This window comes from Coccinella septempunctata, chromosome 4 (assembly GCF_907165205.1).
Source record: "Coccinella septempunctata chromosome 4, icCocSept1.1, whole genome shotgun sequence".
Classification (NCBI taxonomy): domain Eukaryota; kingdom Metazoa; phylum Arthropoda; class Insecta; order Coleoptera; family Coccinellidae; genus Coccinella; species Coccinella septempunctata.
Window position 1 is genome coordinate 3,938,600 of NC_058192.1, and position 15,401 is coordinate 3,954,000.

At 34.3% G+C, this 15,401-nt stretch overlaps 4 protein-coding genes across 7 annotated transcripts; 1 reads left to right on the forward strand and 3 right to left on the reverse strand.

Annotated features, from left to right (window-relative positions):
* The first annotated feature begins 128 nt into the window (after window positions 1–128).
* Window positions 129–2,368, forward strand: LOC123311199 (protein SMG9). The gene is made up of 7 exons (XM_044895024.1): window positions 129–260; window positions 315–516; window positions 656–1,035; window positions 1,098–1,309; window positions 1,369–1,513; window positions 1,570–1,717; window positions 2,096–2,368. The coding sequence occupies exons 1-7, from the start codon at window positions 210–212 to the stop codon at window positions 2,287–2,289; spliced, it is 1,332 nt and encodes a 443-aa protein (XP_044750959.1). The 5' UTR covers window positions 129–209; the 3' UTR covers window positions 2,290–2,368.
* A 217-nt stretch (window positions 2,369–2,585) lies between these two features.
* Window positions 2,586–6,845, reverse strand: LOC123312293. Of its 4 annotated transcripts, none has more exons than XM_044896654.1 (4): window positions 6,601–6,845; window positions 5,315–5,451; window positions 4,298–4,458; window positions 2,586–3,049 (listed from the first exon to the last, which is right to left on the reverse strand). In XM_044896654.1, exons 2-4 carry the CDS (start codon window positions 5,445–5,447, stop codon window positions 2,687–2,689), a joined length of 657 nt encoding a protein of 218 aa, XP_044752589.1. In that variant the 5' UTR covers window positions 5,448–5,451; window positions 6,601–6,845; the 3' UTR covers window positions 2,586–2,686. The 4 variants fall into 4 exon arrangements, with proteins under 4 accessions (XP_044752589.1, XP_044752585.1, XP_044752588.1 ...); XM_044896650.1 differs by having other exon boundaries at window positions 6,616–6,839; XM_044896653.1 differs by lacking the exon at window positions 6,601–6,845 and adding an exon at window positions 6,450–6,586.
* A 1,156-nt stretch (window positions 6,846–8,001) lies between these two features.
* On the reverse strand, window positions 8,002–11,599 carry LOC123312545 (thiamine transporter 2-like). The gene is made up of 3 exons (XM_044897024.1): window positions 11,207–11,599; window positions 10,644–10,848; window positions 8,002–9,907 (listed from the first exon to the last, which is right to left on the reverse strand). Exons 1-3 carry the CDS (start codon window positions 11,510–11,512, stop codon window positions 9,156–9,158), a joined length of 1,263 nt encoding a protein of 420 aa, XP_044752959.1. The 5' UTR covers window positions 11,513–11,599; the 3' UTR covers window positions 8,002–9,155.
* A 984-nt stretch (window positions 11,600–12,583) lies between these two features.
* On the reverse strand, window positions 12,584–14,533 carry LOC123312544 (serine/threonine-protein kinase RIO1). Its single transcript, XM_044897023.1, has 2 exons — window positions 13,259–14,533; window positions 12,584–13,101 (listed from the first exon to the last, which is right to left on the reverse strand). Exons 1-2 carry the CDS (start codon window positions 14,324–14,326, stop codon window positions 12,706–12,708), a joined length of 1,464 nt encoding a protein of 487 aa, XP_044752958.1. The 5' UTR covers window positions 14,327–14,533; the 3' UTR covers window positions 12,584–12,705.
* Window positions 14,534–15,401: the final 868 nt, after the last annotated feature.

Consider the following 15,401-nt stretch of genomic DNA (forward strand, 5'->3'; position numbering starts at 1 on the left):
TATATAGAAAATAGAAATCAAATCGAAATTAAAATGAAATCAATTTTTTCCCGTGCGTGAAAGCCGAGCGTAGATTGACGTTGAATTCTATGGGTGGTTCAATTCAAAACATAGAACTTTCCAAATTGGTTTAAAATTATTTTAATTTGTTGTTATTGTTAATTAATTAATTTTCTCTACTAAAAACTAATTTGTACTTAGCAGTAATTATGTCTGAATATGACAGAGGAAGGAGTCATAAAAAGAAATACATTTCGAAGGTATAAAGTATTGCAAATAAAGTAGATACATTAGTAAATAAATTAATTTTGAAGGATCTTCCCAACAATGTGGGCAGGAATGTTATCAATAAATATAATAAAACTAATGATGAGGATGAGAAGGTAGAGATAAAAATTAAGCAACCAACAATTCTTCTCAAGACTCGAGATCAAGAAGAAATTAGTTCCCCAAAGAAAAGCTCTAGGGAAAATGAGTCAACTTCCAATCAGACTGGAGCATCATCAAATATTGAGGGTGAAGATCTTTTCTTATTTTCAACTTGCACCAAAGAATATCTCAATATGTCGAGAAATTAAAAGAATATTTTTCAAGTTGTATTAATTCATTTGAATAATTGAATATCACAGAAAATCAAATGAACATTAACTTTCAGCACATTCTCTGCCAGAACTGAAATATATGCATAAAGCCATAAAATTCTTAGATGAGGGAATGCTCTTCACCGATAATCTACAAGATTATGTCAGGGATAATAGTGACTTCTTGGTCGTAGGAGTCATAGGGCAACAAGGGGTAGGGAAATCATCTATTTTGAATGGTCTAGCAAACAACAAGATCACAAAAGAAGTGTTGCATGGATTATTTTCAAATAAACCAAAAAATAGAAAGGACTCGTTATCTAGTAAATTTTCAAAACTTGATTTGGATAAGGAAAGAAATGAATATGAAATATTTCGAAAACAAAATACTGATGATATTGAGAGTGTCAGAAATAGAACAAATGGAATAGATATTTTTATAAGTGATGATAGGGTGAGTTTACTGTTGTTTTTCCGATCACCCAAGTTGATTACCGATTTTTCGGGCCCTTTTAGGTTATCTACTTAGACTGCCAACCATTTTCATCCCTCGCGATAATGGATGATTTAGTAGAAAATGATAATAAAAGATCCAACTTAGTGAGCGAACTTGTTCAATGTGAAAATAGTGGAGAAATCCAAGCACTTCAAATTACATCGTTTCTGATGACAGTGTGCCACATATTTATTGTTGTTCAAGATTGGTTTTTTGATAGCAATACTTGCAGGTGATTTATTCGTAATAAATTATAATTGAGATGAATATGAAACATAATTCTATCAACAGGTTTATTCAAGCATCAGAAATGATGAAACCCACAATGACAAACTCAGACGATGAGGTATTTGAGTATTTTCCACATTTGTTATTGGTACATAATCGAGCAACAGTCGATGATTTTTCTCCATCCAAATTCAAGATTATGCAAAATGTATGTTATTTTGTATATATGGTTGAATGATGACTTCAGTGTGACTTTATTTTCAGATGTACAAATCGATATTCCTCAAATCAAGGTTGATTTTAAACAGTAATTTAGGTATTTCTTCGGGTAGATTAGTGAAACATTTATCTCCAGAAAATTGTGGTCCACCGCTGAACATATTTTTGGTACCTGAATATGATGAAAATGAAGGTCAGTGCTTTTATTTGATTAACTTTAAATTTACGCAAATTTGAGACAAATGTGTTCATATCTCCAGAACCTTGAGGTCTGGGTACGGGTTTTTGTGTTAAATCTTTTGTAACAATATTATTGTTGAAATTTTGGAGCAACATTACAAATTTCAGCTAAAAAATATCTGCACATTTTAACACCCTGATCATTCTCCAATGTGGTATGTTAAACTCGAAATTAATATTACTATGGAAGAATTGACAAAGAAATATGAACATGTGTCGAAGTTTTGGTGGACAGATTTCAGTGTATTTTGCGGATTGTGGGTTATGAACAGTTCAAAATTGTGGTAGCATGCCCAATATGAAGACGTAATGAAAAGCGGTTTTATTGCAGGTGAGATATTCAGAGGTCATCCTCCTATCGAGGAAATATTTAAAAAAATGAAAGCAAATATGTTTGGAGTCTCCAAGAATCCTCTCACACACGTCCAGCTAACAGAAAAAACCTGGCTGATTTATTGCTCTAAAGTATGGGAAAATGTCAGAAAGAGTTCCTTTTTTGTCGAGTATACCAAACTGATGCCTTGATTTCCACAATTTCTTAATTTTTCCTACTCTAAAATGTGATAAAGTTTCTTTTAAAACCATTATATAATTACCATATGAATTGAAGTATGTTTGTCGATCACCCCTTCACAACAGTGCACATTCGGTAACGGTTCAAACTTTAGACAAGAAAGTGCATATTAATTTCATGGAGATAATAAAAAAACTCAGGAAAAACTGTCTTTTATGAGTTTGAAAGAGTGCATGTGGTGCCCTGTCTCCTGCTGCTCTTTCTGATTGCTATTGGATGGGTTACACAGAAATTTAGACCGATCACATAATTTGTGACTTAATTAAATTTATTCATACATTCGTCCTTAAAAATAGTTAATAAATAAGAATATAAACTCGTATCAGTCATCAATAAAACATTAAAATTTCACACCCTTAGTCCGGGGTTGGTGAATCGGACGTATTTCAACAAATCCTCGTTTTCCTCGCACACCCAAGGTTTCACGTGGTGACAGGCGACGTCGTGCCAGTTGACTCCGTCCTTGTAGAATTGGTTGAGAACGGCCAAGCAGTTTTCGCTGGCACCACCTTGCTGCGCCTCCCTGTTATCCGGCTGAGGCCTGCCCAGGCCGCCGGATTCAGACCAGTCGTTTTGGTCCCTCTGGGTCGTCGGAGCGAGTTTCTGGAGCACGGCTGTCCAGAACCATCCGTTTACGGAGAGCGGTTGCAGATCAGCCCTGTCGCAGCCTTTGAAGTCGCAAAGGCGACCGGACGTCCAGATATATTTAACCTAAAAATGGAAGAATTTTCGTTAAGCCGAGCAGTCGCGAGCGAGTTCGGTATCTGGATGGGCGACCGCTCAGGTTGTGAATTTGGACGAGCCCTCGGTCTCGTTAGGATTTTCTCCATTCTTGATGAGAATGATCGCTTATGTCTGTGCACTTTGGATTGTGCTTCAGTTAGGGAGAAGAAAATTTTTTTCGAAGTGCAAACATCTTTAGGTACGATTTTTTGGTGGATAAAACTGATGAATTCGTGATTCGAATATGCTTTTATCTAGGATTATCAATTGTCTTCGCCCTTATAAGGAAAACCTATTGGAAAAACTGAGGAATTTTTCATCCTCATTGTCCTCTGTAATGAAGATTTCTTTTGCAGTTTTCCAATTATGACTAGTGAAAGTCAGTCATTTACATCTACGATATATGAATAAACAATCAGAATTACACCTATGGTAGGAACGACAATGTCAAACCTGTAATGTCGTCTCAAATTTCTCTATTGTTCAAATAGAAGAAAGTGAGATTTTATTATCGTTCTCGGTGTTCTCACACCTGTAATTTCTCCCATTTAAGGTTGTTGCGAATTATGTACACGTGATCGGTAAAACCCTGAATACAAATGAGATGACGATAATATAACGGTTTGGGATAAAGAAAATAACAGAATTGCTAGGAAGCTATCATATTTCTATAGTTTTCAAAAGAGAAATGATAAAAAACGACTTCACAAAGTGGATTATTCAAAATTGCATTTTTTTTTCTTTTACCATATTTTCAAATAATAAAAAATATGTAAGTTTTCCACAAGATATACCAATATTTTGGCGCGAAAGTATTGAGCAGGCAGGTTATTGTGTTACTCGAGTTCAATAGAAGGTAAACAAAGTTTTCGAATTCCGACGTAATTGGTCCTCAAGTACAAACCAAAGAAACATGTAACCTATAATCCGAACAGCCGAGTCTGAGAGCACCATTCGGCCTTAGTGGCGAGGTATTTGACCTCGATAAAGTAGGTATGTTGAACTTACAGAATTTCTTTGTCTTCTTAGCTTTCCAAAATAAGTTCGCTTTCTTCGCGTTGATGGTAATTTCTGAAGGATTTTCTGATGAGTTTTATAAAGATAAAACGCAGATATCTGATTTGAAAAAAAGTGAACTTTGAATCTACGTACTTTTGTAGTATGTGATGACCAATCACTTCTATTATTAAATAATAATAGGTTGTTTCTTGCGCACTGAAATACTTTTTTACTCACATTTTCACCAACAATCCTTTGCTTTATCCATTCATTCTCAGCGCTTGTTTCCAAAGAAATCAGGTCCATGCATCTTTCCCTGCAGAAGTTTCTTCCATCGAGCCAATCTTTCTCAACTCCTCGAGTCTGAGGGTCTCTCCAACTGAAGAAGTAACCCTTACCTGTGACATATCAATTTTCTTTCAATTTCGTGCGGAAATATCGGCAATTTCGAAATGAAAATACATATGTATCACGTTTAGATCTACGATAATTTTGCTGGAAGATAAATTACTCGAAAGATCACCTTCGAAAAATTCCCAAAAAGTTGGGTTCAGTTAAAACGTCCTCAAGACCGAACGGTTGTGCCGAAATGGATGAAATTCTCATATTTATTTCTAGAATAGTTGCTCTTTCAGAATATGTATCACGTTTAGATCTACGATAATTTTGCAGGAAGATAAATTACTCTAAAGATGACCTTCGAAAAATTCCCGAAAAGTTGGGTTCAGTTAAAACTTCCTCAAGACCGAACGGTTGTGCCGAAATGGATGAAATCTAGGATAATTTTCCTGGAAGATAATCGACTCGAAAGATGATCTCTGAATAATTATTATTAGTCGATCTCTGATGACTTAAGTAATATTATACTCATGTAATAATACTCCATTAGGGTAATCAACAGGCCTTAAAATTAGCGATGGTTATTATTTGAAATCATTCGAAAACTAGTCATTAACTGATGCCGAATATATAAGAGCAAGAAATTTAAATACCCTTCATACTTAGGAGTTATGAAAGTTTCAGGATATGGTCATTTCAAATAATTTCTCTAGGAAAATCTACTGGATTAATGGGAAGTAAGTTTTTGAAGCAGACCTAAATGAAAACGAAATTTTTCTTACTTCACTTGAAGATATTTAAATTCATTCATTAGTTTATCGAGAAATTTTCAAAAACCAGCTCTTGATGGATCTTCATAGGAATATAATAAGAAGATTAGAACTAATCTTTTTCAATCTAGGGTCTAGTACTTACCATCAGGTGTTCTCTCGTGAATCACCCTCTGAGCGCATAATTGGGGGTTAGGCAAATGTAGACTTCGTCCATTGGGAAATTGGGCTACACCAACAGCTACTAAGGCGCAGAGTACGAAACATATGGCCTGCATTTTGCTGAAAAAATGGTTTATTGATTCTGATTGTGCGGCGACAAATTTATTTTTTTCACAATCGATCTTGGATTTTTTCGGTTTGTTGTTTTTTAAAGTTGCCGAGATGATTTGAAGGTTCTCCCATTGAAAATATTCATTATTGCCCTCTTTTTTTCTTTTCAACTTGTTTATTACTATTCGTGAAAAACTCGATCTGAAAAGCATGCGTTCAACTAATTCGTATTACTCGCCTAAATAGTGAAAGGAAAATTACTTCCTTGGAACTTTGTGAAAAACATCATCAAAGTGAAACTTTTCATGTAAAAAGAGCAAATCCTCATGTAGTAGCATGGAAAGAAAAAGTTTGTGAACGCTAAAGGCTATTCTTACGAAGAAACGTAATATGTACCTGCTTATATATAATTTCCTAACAAGATTTAAAATATTGGATTAATCTCTTTCTAATGAAAAATTAATGATTTCATTCCGACACTTGAACAACCTGAAATAATGATATAATGAAGAATTTCAACAATTTGATTATCTTACATTATTTATCTTTACGATTAGGGGCTAATAAACATCATGAATTGAGTTTCATGTATCACATTAAGATCTACTATGATTTTTCTGTAGGGTACTCTTGTGGAAAGTCCCGAAAAAAGATGGGGTTAATTAAAAATTCGTCAAGACCGAACGGTTGCACAGAGATCGATGAAGTTTCGAGATTTATATCACTAGAAAAAATGCTCTTTAAAAATATGTATCAGATTTGGATCTGCAACGATGGGGACAGTTGAAAATTCGTCAAGACCGAAGATAGAAAAACTGAAAGCTTGATTTGTTTATATCAATATTGTCATGATCACCCGGTACGTATATAGATGAATTTGAGTGGAATTCATTACTTACTTCACCTAGCTCTAGAGATAAAATTATACGTGCTCACGATCAGTCGAATTATTCGAAATTATATAAAACAGAATTAAAGTTTTCGAAATTGGAAAAAAAATTATTTACCCCGCTTGGATTTAATAGAAATTTCTGTATTCGAACATCAAAACAACAGGTATGTCTTTTGATAATGAAAAGATAAAATGTGAACATCAGGTTTACTACACGCATTCAAGATGTAATCGTCGAAGAGTCCATTATTTTTATCAATACATACAAGAAGACAACTCACCGGTTTCACTAGTTTCACAATGAGCGATACTTGGTCGCACTACCTTGTAGTCCACAAATTAGAAATGAAGAAGCCCGCGGATGATACCTGTATATATAGGAAGGTGGGGCATGGAAAACAATGCAATGGGACAACAAAAAGGAACTGAAACGAAAAACCGAATGCTGGGTGGATATGATTCCCAAAAAAAATCAAGAATTGTTTTCTGTATACTCTCAACAGAATTTCCATAGAAAAAATGTTATACGACTTTCGGACTTGATGTTATTTTTCAGGAAAACTTGTGTTTCATAACTGAAATGAGAGTGAAAAGATTTTTTTCATTTACCTTATCAAAAAGCGCCTCTATCTCTCTCCTACACCTCTTCTTTCTTAATCTACGAGACCCAAAGGCAATAAAATCGTTAATTTTCAGCGAAATGAATTGTTTAGTATGAGTTTATTGTTTCAACCCTCTTTCATATTAGTTCAAGTCGTTTTTTCTGCTTTTCTGACCCCTTAAATGAACCTATTTCAACAAACGTTTGTCTAGCCTTTCCATCAACTCTCAAAATTGAGGATTTGCGAAAACAGGACGTAGAGGATGAAGTGCTGTTGTTCTTCTTCGATTTGTCTACGAAATTATCAGATAAAAAAGATTACAAGAGATACGGGGTTTCTCGACAATATATACGAATCAATGATTAAAGCTGAAGCACTTCACAAGGAGATGTTTATTGATTAGGATGATTATACCCATTTTATCCCAAGGAATTTCAAATATTTGCATGACGGCAATAGTAAAAGTGTGTCAAGAATGGTGACTAAAGTCACCCTCCTAGAGGATGTATGAGAAACTGCTCAGAAATTACGTAATAAGAGAAAAATTTAGTTTTTTGAGTAAATATCGAAGATATGAATTTTGCGCGTTACTCCTTTATTCTGTTTGTAATATTATTGTCCTTGTTTCAATATCGTTTTTTAATTATTAATCAGAGTACAATAAAGCGTTCATCTGTCTGTAAGACCTGTGACATTGTATAGCTACATCAGTAGCGGAGCAAGGATTCAAAACTGTCCTGATACCAAAAAAATGTATGATCTTTCTTTGGAACAACATCATATTATTCGCGAAAAGGGAAATTCTAGGTCGACATAACTCCGTTCCTCATCCGACACGTCAGTATAATAACAATATAGTGTCGTCATCGGAAGAATTCTGAATTTCTCTTAAATTACTTTAGGGTGTGATGAATGGATATCATGATGTATGACGCGTGATCCTGTACATAAACAATCGTTCGGAATATCGGAAACTATGACGATATGAGGAGGGAAATTATGGAAATCTGAATACCAGTGGCGTAGGTTGGATGAAGATATGGGTACTGAATCAAAGAAAGTGTAGTCATTGCATATAGTCAAGTTATAATTATACAGGATAAGAAATACATGGATCATGTACAAGATTAAATAATATACAAGATTTCCACTGAAACTATCCCAACTACCAACAATGCTGTATTTCTCTGTCTATATGCCCCACCGTATTCACTTATATTTCTAAAGGAACAGTAATATGTTGTGAACTGCCCATATCAAGACCAAAATTCGTGGAGATCTCATCACTTTCTAGAAAATGAGAAAAAAATGTTTGTATCGCAATAACTGTTCGACAGATGGCGCTCAAGTTCTGCAGGAGCCTTCAAAATGTAATTTAAACGTACAGTATCAGTTTTTAATGGTTTATTTGAGCTGAATTCGGTGATTTTTCAAGTATTTTTTCTCAAAACGTAACAAACAGGTGGGTATGATGATTTTTCTTAGTTCTGGTTTCAATCTGACAGATAAAGAACCGAAAAACCGGAATGTGGAGGATCCTTACGAATCCTGTATGAATTCCCAGAAAGAATCAATGCAAAATGTCTCCAAGCGGACACTTTCTCTTACCAAATCGATTCATGTTGAGAATTTATTTCGTACCGATATTTCCCATGTTACGTGCAAAGACTGATAAGAATTCTAAGTAAATAAAGGTCATTACTTTCTTTTCTCCTCCTAATTAAATACAACTAAAACTCATTGCGCCGAAAGTTGATGATGTCATTAGCGTAAAAACCGGGTATATTTCTTAAGATAGCCATTATCAACCCGAATGATGAACTTGAAATGAATAATGTACTTCATGAATTCGATCAATGTTTCATTCGGGTTTTGATAAGGATGCACTTTGTGACGCCGATTATTTGTAAACAACAAAAAAATTTACGAATAAAAGTTTGGGCATAATGATGGGTGAATCTAAGTATCCAATGGACGTTTTCATTTTGCAAAATTCAAATATGGTAATTGTGTGTCATATGAAACGTCACTTGCAGCCCCTTTTTGCATTTTTCATTTCGAAAAGACTCACTATTTTTTGACTAGGAATCACCCCTTAAATTTTTTCACAACAATTCATTTACTCCCTGTTTATGTACCTAGATGAACATGATAGGGGTTAGAAAAAATTTCTTTCTACATTTCTTTATTTTTATTTTATCTGATCGGGAATGAATCTTCTATGACTGTCCTTTTCGTTCGGCTCTTTTCCTTACAATCCTAGAGAAAATTTCGTGAATTATAAACATTGCTACAATGAAAACGTGCCAACAACCGAATATAAGATATTGCAGACGAACTGGTGCGTGGAATATTTTTATCACAATTGAAACGATCAACGACTGCAATACCAAACCTACAAAAGTGTTGATGCCCAAAATAAGGCCATAACTGTCTGGAGGTATTCGCTGGCAAATTTCCGAATACGCAACTGTGGTCAAGAACTGATACAGGCCCCCAAACGCGGAATATAAGGCATAACTAAGGTACACGTGCTCTGCTTGTGACATCAAAATAACGAATCCAGCTGCAATCGAAAAATATGAAGCAAAAAGGAGCAAACTCCTTTTAGACCAATCAATTTTGAAGTATCCTGCGAAAAAAGAACCGATAACACCGATCATTGTATAAATGGAAATGACTATTCCATTTCCAAGAGTGACACGATCTCTTTTGTTAATCTCACTCCATAGTGTCTGGCTGTACACTTCTACCAAACCGAATCCGCATGCAGAAACTGCGTTTACTATGGACCACTTGATGACCAAACCCTTCGAAAATGAGTCCTGGAAGAAAGAGCCCATAAGCTTGAAAGCTTCTTTGCTCTTCTCGCATGGAGAGCTTTTCTCAGCATGTGCATTCCCTTGGTGGAAATATATAGTGTTCTTCACCGATGGCAGGAATAGCGCAGTAGTTGTAGCTAGAACCATAGCTGAAAAATCAAAAATTAATTCATTCATAGACTTTGTCTATGGTGTAATTTATTCGATCACAGAACAATCAACAATTTTTAATTCATCTTGGTTCTCTTTCGTTCGAAACTTAATCTATACGTACTTTTGATGTTTCTGAAATTGCATCGACACTTTAAAACCCGAGAGAATTACCAAAATGGAATTTTTCTCCTATTGGGTTGAGGAAGCCACCGAGAAATAAGAAGAGATATGCTTGAATTACAGGGAAAGTTTCGCAATGAATTAAGTACCAGGATCCGTTTACGAATATTAATTCCGTCAGCTCGATTATGCGGATATGAACATGGCATTTCAACACCTACACATAAAATACAATTGTTTGAAATTTTTCTATTACTGGAAGAATATCCTTGACATGGAACTCCTTTGATGATCCGCATCAAGGTTAATGTTGTTAATCGGGTGATTTCAATTAGTCCGACCTTCAATTATTGATAAATATCAATATAGCATCGATTGAAGGTGAGAATTGCAATGTATTGTTTCGAAATTGTCTCTAATTTCATCCAATAAAAGTGTAGAAATCAACCCCTCTGGATTCGAGCGCATAAAAATGTTTATTTTTTCAGTGATCAGGTGTTTGTGTGAAGGAGATTAACGGAATTTTATGTTCTGATTAGAATTCTGTGATAGTTTTACCTCTGAAATCACAGAGAAATATAAAATATGTTTTCAAGAGTCTTATTTTCATACCTCCCAGTGTTATAAAATTGAGTTGTTTGTAATCCATGATGTTTGATGTTGATAGAACCTGTCCTAAAATCCCCGAGAGCGATCTTCCAAGAAGATAAGCCATTCGAGTATTGGATGTCACCTTAGGGTAGTGTTCTTTATCTACTTTGGCGTACATGTACGTAAAGTATGCTATGTCACAGGAAGCGAAACCTGCATAGAAAATCTGGAAAATTTGAAAAATCAGTTGCAACAATTATTACTGAAGTAAGTGAGGTTTACTTCTTCAGAATGGTCCGAAAAAGGTAACAAAAAGACAAATTATGGAATTTCTAAAGTATCTAAGTATCTCCGCGGGCAGGACTTGAACCTGCGACCTCCGGAGGGACTCTCTTGGTCAACTTTGTGAGTTGCCTAGTCCACGTTGCAATTTCTATGGTCTCGATCTTGTTATTATGAATATTGTAATCTATGGGAAATCTATATTTTTCAAAAAATCTGCCGGCGACTAAGTCATCCCTTGTGTAAGAGAAGAGAACAATCGAGCACAACTGATATATGATCGAACTGGTCGATTTTCTTACTTCCATTAGTTGCATCATGAAGAGGGTAGGTGTCCAAATCAACATACTCCATACTATTATACCAAACACTCCACATAAAACAATGAGTGGCTTGTAGCGCAGCAGGTCTGTGATCAAGAATGCAACAATCACCAGAGGCGTATTTATGTATGTACCAACGGTGAATACATCTTCGCTGACTTCTGTTCCCGACATGTCCGTCCAATTTCCCGAGAGATATTCATAGACATAGGGCTCAGACGGGCGAATTTCTTTGAAGAAACCGAACAAACTCAATATCAAGCTGATTTTCAACCACTTTTCCATTTTCAGCGATCAAATTGGGGAACATAAGCTTCATACGCTTTATAGCACGTACATTTCATGAATGGACATGGAGTATTTACAAACCTTTACCTAAATTGAGTATGTTATTATCGCAGTTATAGCATTTTATCTCGGTAATAATAAGTAGCTGTGATTCCCCAGACATCTCGCTAGCCAAGATGACATTCGCATTGGTACTAGATAACTCGATATTCGAGAAAATTGACCCGGCACTTAAAAGTTGTACAGATACGGCTTCAGGGAGTTTTATTGTGTATTGAGTGATATCTTTTTGATCCATATGGAAATACTTCAATTCTCTCATTTTAAAAAGAGGTAAGGGGTATTACGGAAAATTCATATTTCAGAAGCGGTGATGACGTAAAAGGCGTCTGACAGAACTCTATCCGTTAACAGTAGCGTAGCATAGACAAAGTGTAAATTTATAAAGGAGATAAATTGAAATAACTTCAATTTTTGTGCGAAAACGTTGTTTATCTCATGAATTCGTCATTGCAAATGATTAAAATACTTTCACGAGTTAGTGTATGAGATAGCTACGCCAATGTACGCTTTAGTAAAGCAAAGAGGAAGGTTCCTCTTTGAGTGAAGTCGCAACTGGCGATACCAAAGTGACCTGAGTACTTCCGATATCCTATTGCTATTGCCTTCTTTGATGCATCAGAGTATTGATACTCTTTCTTTAAAATTTGGCTGTATCTTTTGAGTTGGTATTAAGTACAGTTTATCTACCTTATTTAACCCTCTAATACCCAAGTCCGCCTTGAGACTGGTTGCATATAAGTGGATAAAAAATTATTCTGCCCATGTCCGCCTTCAGTATAGGTTCATTTTGTGAGTACAGGTGTTAATGTAAATCAGTTAACTATTTGCGAAAAAAAAATGTAGATTATACATAAGCTAATTTGAAACTATACGGAAATAATTTTAAAAAAGAAAAAAAACTTGGGCATTAGAGGGTTAAGTTATAATTCCTATGGATAAAACATACCAACATAATTGAAAGTTTGTCATATAGGACAGGACTAAAAAAACTCCCAAAAGCAAGAATTGAATTCAGATTTTATATTTCCTATAAAAATATCATCATCAATAAAGAATTAAAATTATATTTTCTCTAAATGTAATTTTTTCTATATACAAATACAAAAATTGACACATTGCCAATATAATTATTTATTATTCCCTTTTACAAGTCTCTTCTTAATATGTTTCTTTATTTTGGATTTGCGTTTATCGGCTTGTGCTTCCTTGACTGCTTTTTTCCTTGCTTTCTTTTCTTCTGACGTTTCGTCCTTCGGTCTTGAACTATCTTTAAAAAGTGATTTCTTTTGTTCAGATTCTTCGTCTTCATCAGAACATGAATCACTTTCACCATCTGTTATTTCTTTCTTCAATATTTCTGGTTTTGATGCTACTCCACTGAGATCTGATTTGAGCCCAACAATTTGTTGATATATCAATTGATCGACTTCTCCAGATTTAATATTATTGATATCCCTCTCATAATTTTTAACTTCGTTCAGTCGTTTTGGAATATACTGTTCTTTGAATGCCTCTTCCTCAATCTGAAATGATAAATCAAGTATTGAAAATCTACCATAAATAAAGTAAAATTACCAAAGCAATGCATTTATGATTTACTTAAGTAGTCAATTTCGAACACAAAGTACACACGATATTAAAAAGGAGTAGACTCATAGTCAAATATTTTCAATAACCTACCTGTTCTTCTACTGTAAGTTCAGTATTAGCTGCCTTTTCGGACAGTGCATCCAAACATTCTTCTAAATTTTTTTCAGTTATATTAGCATCTGTGATAAAATTGAACATATCTTTCAAACTCATTGTGGCTACACCATTTTTCTTGAAAAATTTTGAAACATTTGCACAATCCTGCCTTAGGAATTGAAGTGCCATACCATTATCATGTTCTACACTTTGAGAAACATCAATAATATATGCCTCTCCCTTGAAATATAATATGTTAAACTCTGACAAATCTCCATGAACCAATTTACACTTATTGTACATTTTCCACATCATAATAACAATATCTCTGTATAATTGCCTAGCTTTTGACTGGTTGAGTTCTACATCTTTGAGTTTCGGAGCAGGCTTCTCTCGCTCCCCAATGAAATCCATTACAAGAACATGTAACTTGAGTTCAATTGGCTCAGGAGCATTCAAGCCATTGTCATAAAGCCTTTTCAAATTTCTCATCTCTTTCTCTGCCCAAAGTCTAACCATTTTTCTTGGATTACTTTTAGCATATCCATTTCTGAATCTGAATTCACCAGAAACATACTTGTCTCTGTCTTTGAATGTTAAAATGGATGTTTTGTAAATCTTTACTGCATATTCTTTGGTATCTTTAGAAGCATAGTAGACATTAGCTTCTTTCCCAGTTGAAATGCAACCGTCAATACTACTTATGGTATTTTTTCGTAAAAGTGAACGAATAATAGCATCTGTGTTAGAATCCAAAACTTGCTCCCTAGTAGCTCTGTCTTTTTTGTCCTTCAACCTGAATCTTTCATCATTTTCCTTTTTATCCTGTTCTTTCAGTATATTGCGTGAAGCACCTTGTTGATCATAGGTCAATAGATCAAAATTCATTTTATTGGAATATTTTGAGAGTATATTATCTCTTGGTTGATATGATTTTACGTTGGATTGAGATGTCACATCTTCGTCATAGTCATCACCCACATCACGGTAATCTTCAATATCATCGTCATAAAAGTCTTCTTCTGGTGAGATTTTTGCCGATGGTAAATTTCTGTTAGACATATTGAGATATTAATACACTGTCTTGTTTTAATAAATACAAGAATATAACCAAAGTATATTCTTCCAAAAGCACACACAATATGTTGGGATACCCAAGTATAAATTGCACAAACTGAGGTGATACTTGTATTTAAACACTAAAACTCAGAGACAAGTCAATCTCTGCTAAAAATATAAATAATAAATTTCAAAAGCTACATGTGAGAAAATGAGGTTATTTTGAACATAGAATCTAAAAACTTCTTCTTCTTCTTTAAATCTAAAAACTTCATCCAGTTCAACCAAAGAGTAACAACTCTTTGGAATTTCTTCTTTTATTTTCAAAGATTTCATTCTTGGATTTGTTGGCGTTGTTACGGGTCGTATTACAAATATTTGTTCACAAAGGCAGGGCCGTATTGAAAAAAAATTTTTTCTTTTCATGGAACGTTCATAGATAACTTATGGTTTCTGATGTGCGTAAAAAATTAAAATTCTGTTGATTTTAATGATTTTTTTGCCTACTAATATCTGAACACATTCTGCTCACAACAGATAACTTAGGAGAACACTTATTGCTGTTATGAAATTGGTCGCATCACATTACAACAAAATTGTCGAGTTGGAACATTGCTTTATTGTACATATTAATACTTCTCAAGACTCACATCCTTTCAACTTTCCAAAGTTAATATAGCATAGAGGTCTGAAATAGGAGTCTCGAAATTTGCTCAGTGTTGAACACAGTAAAATAAGGTAATAAAAAATTTATAATGGAAAACAAGTAGGTATATGTGGGAAAAAAATTCACATTTCAAAAAAACCGACACATGATGGAGAAAATAAATAGGTATATTTGGCCTTCCAGGTCTCTGATAATTATAGGAAAATAAAAATGATTAAAAATTAGTGGTCATATTGATCCATCAATAAAGAATTACCCCTCAATATACTGAATAGGCAGATAAATTGAAAATGAAATTATTTACATACGATTTATTTGAATGTGAATTAGTACCATTTATTTAGCACCACCATCTTGTCACTTCTTAAGATATTAAACTATATTTACAGTGCTATATATTTCAGAACTGTC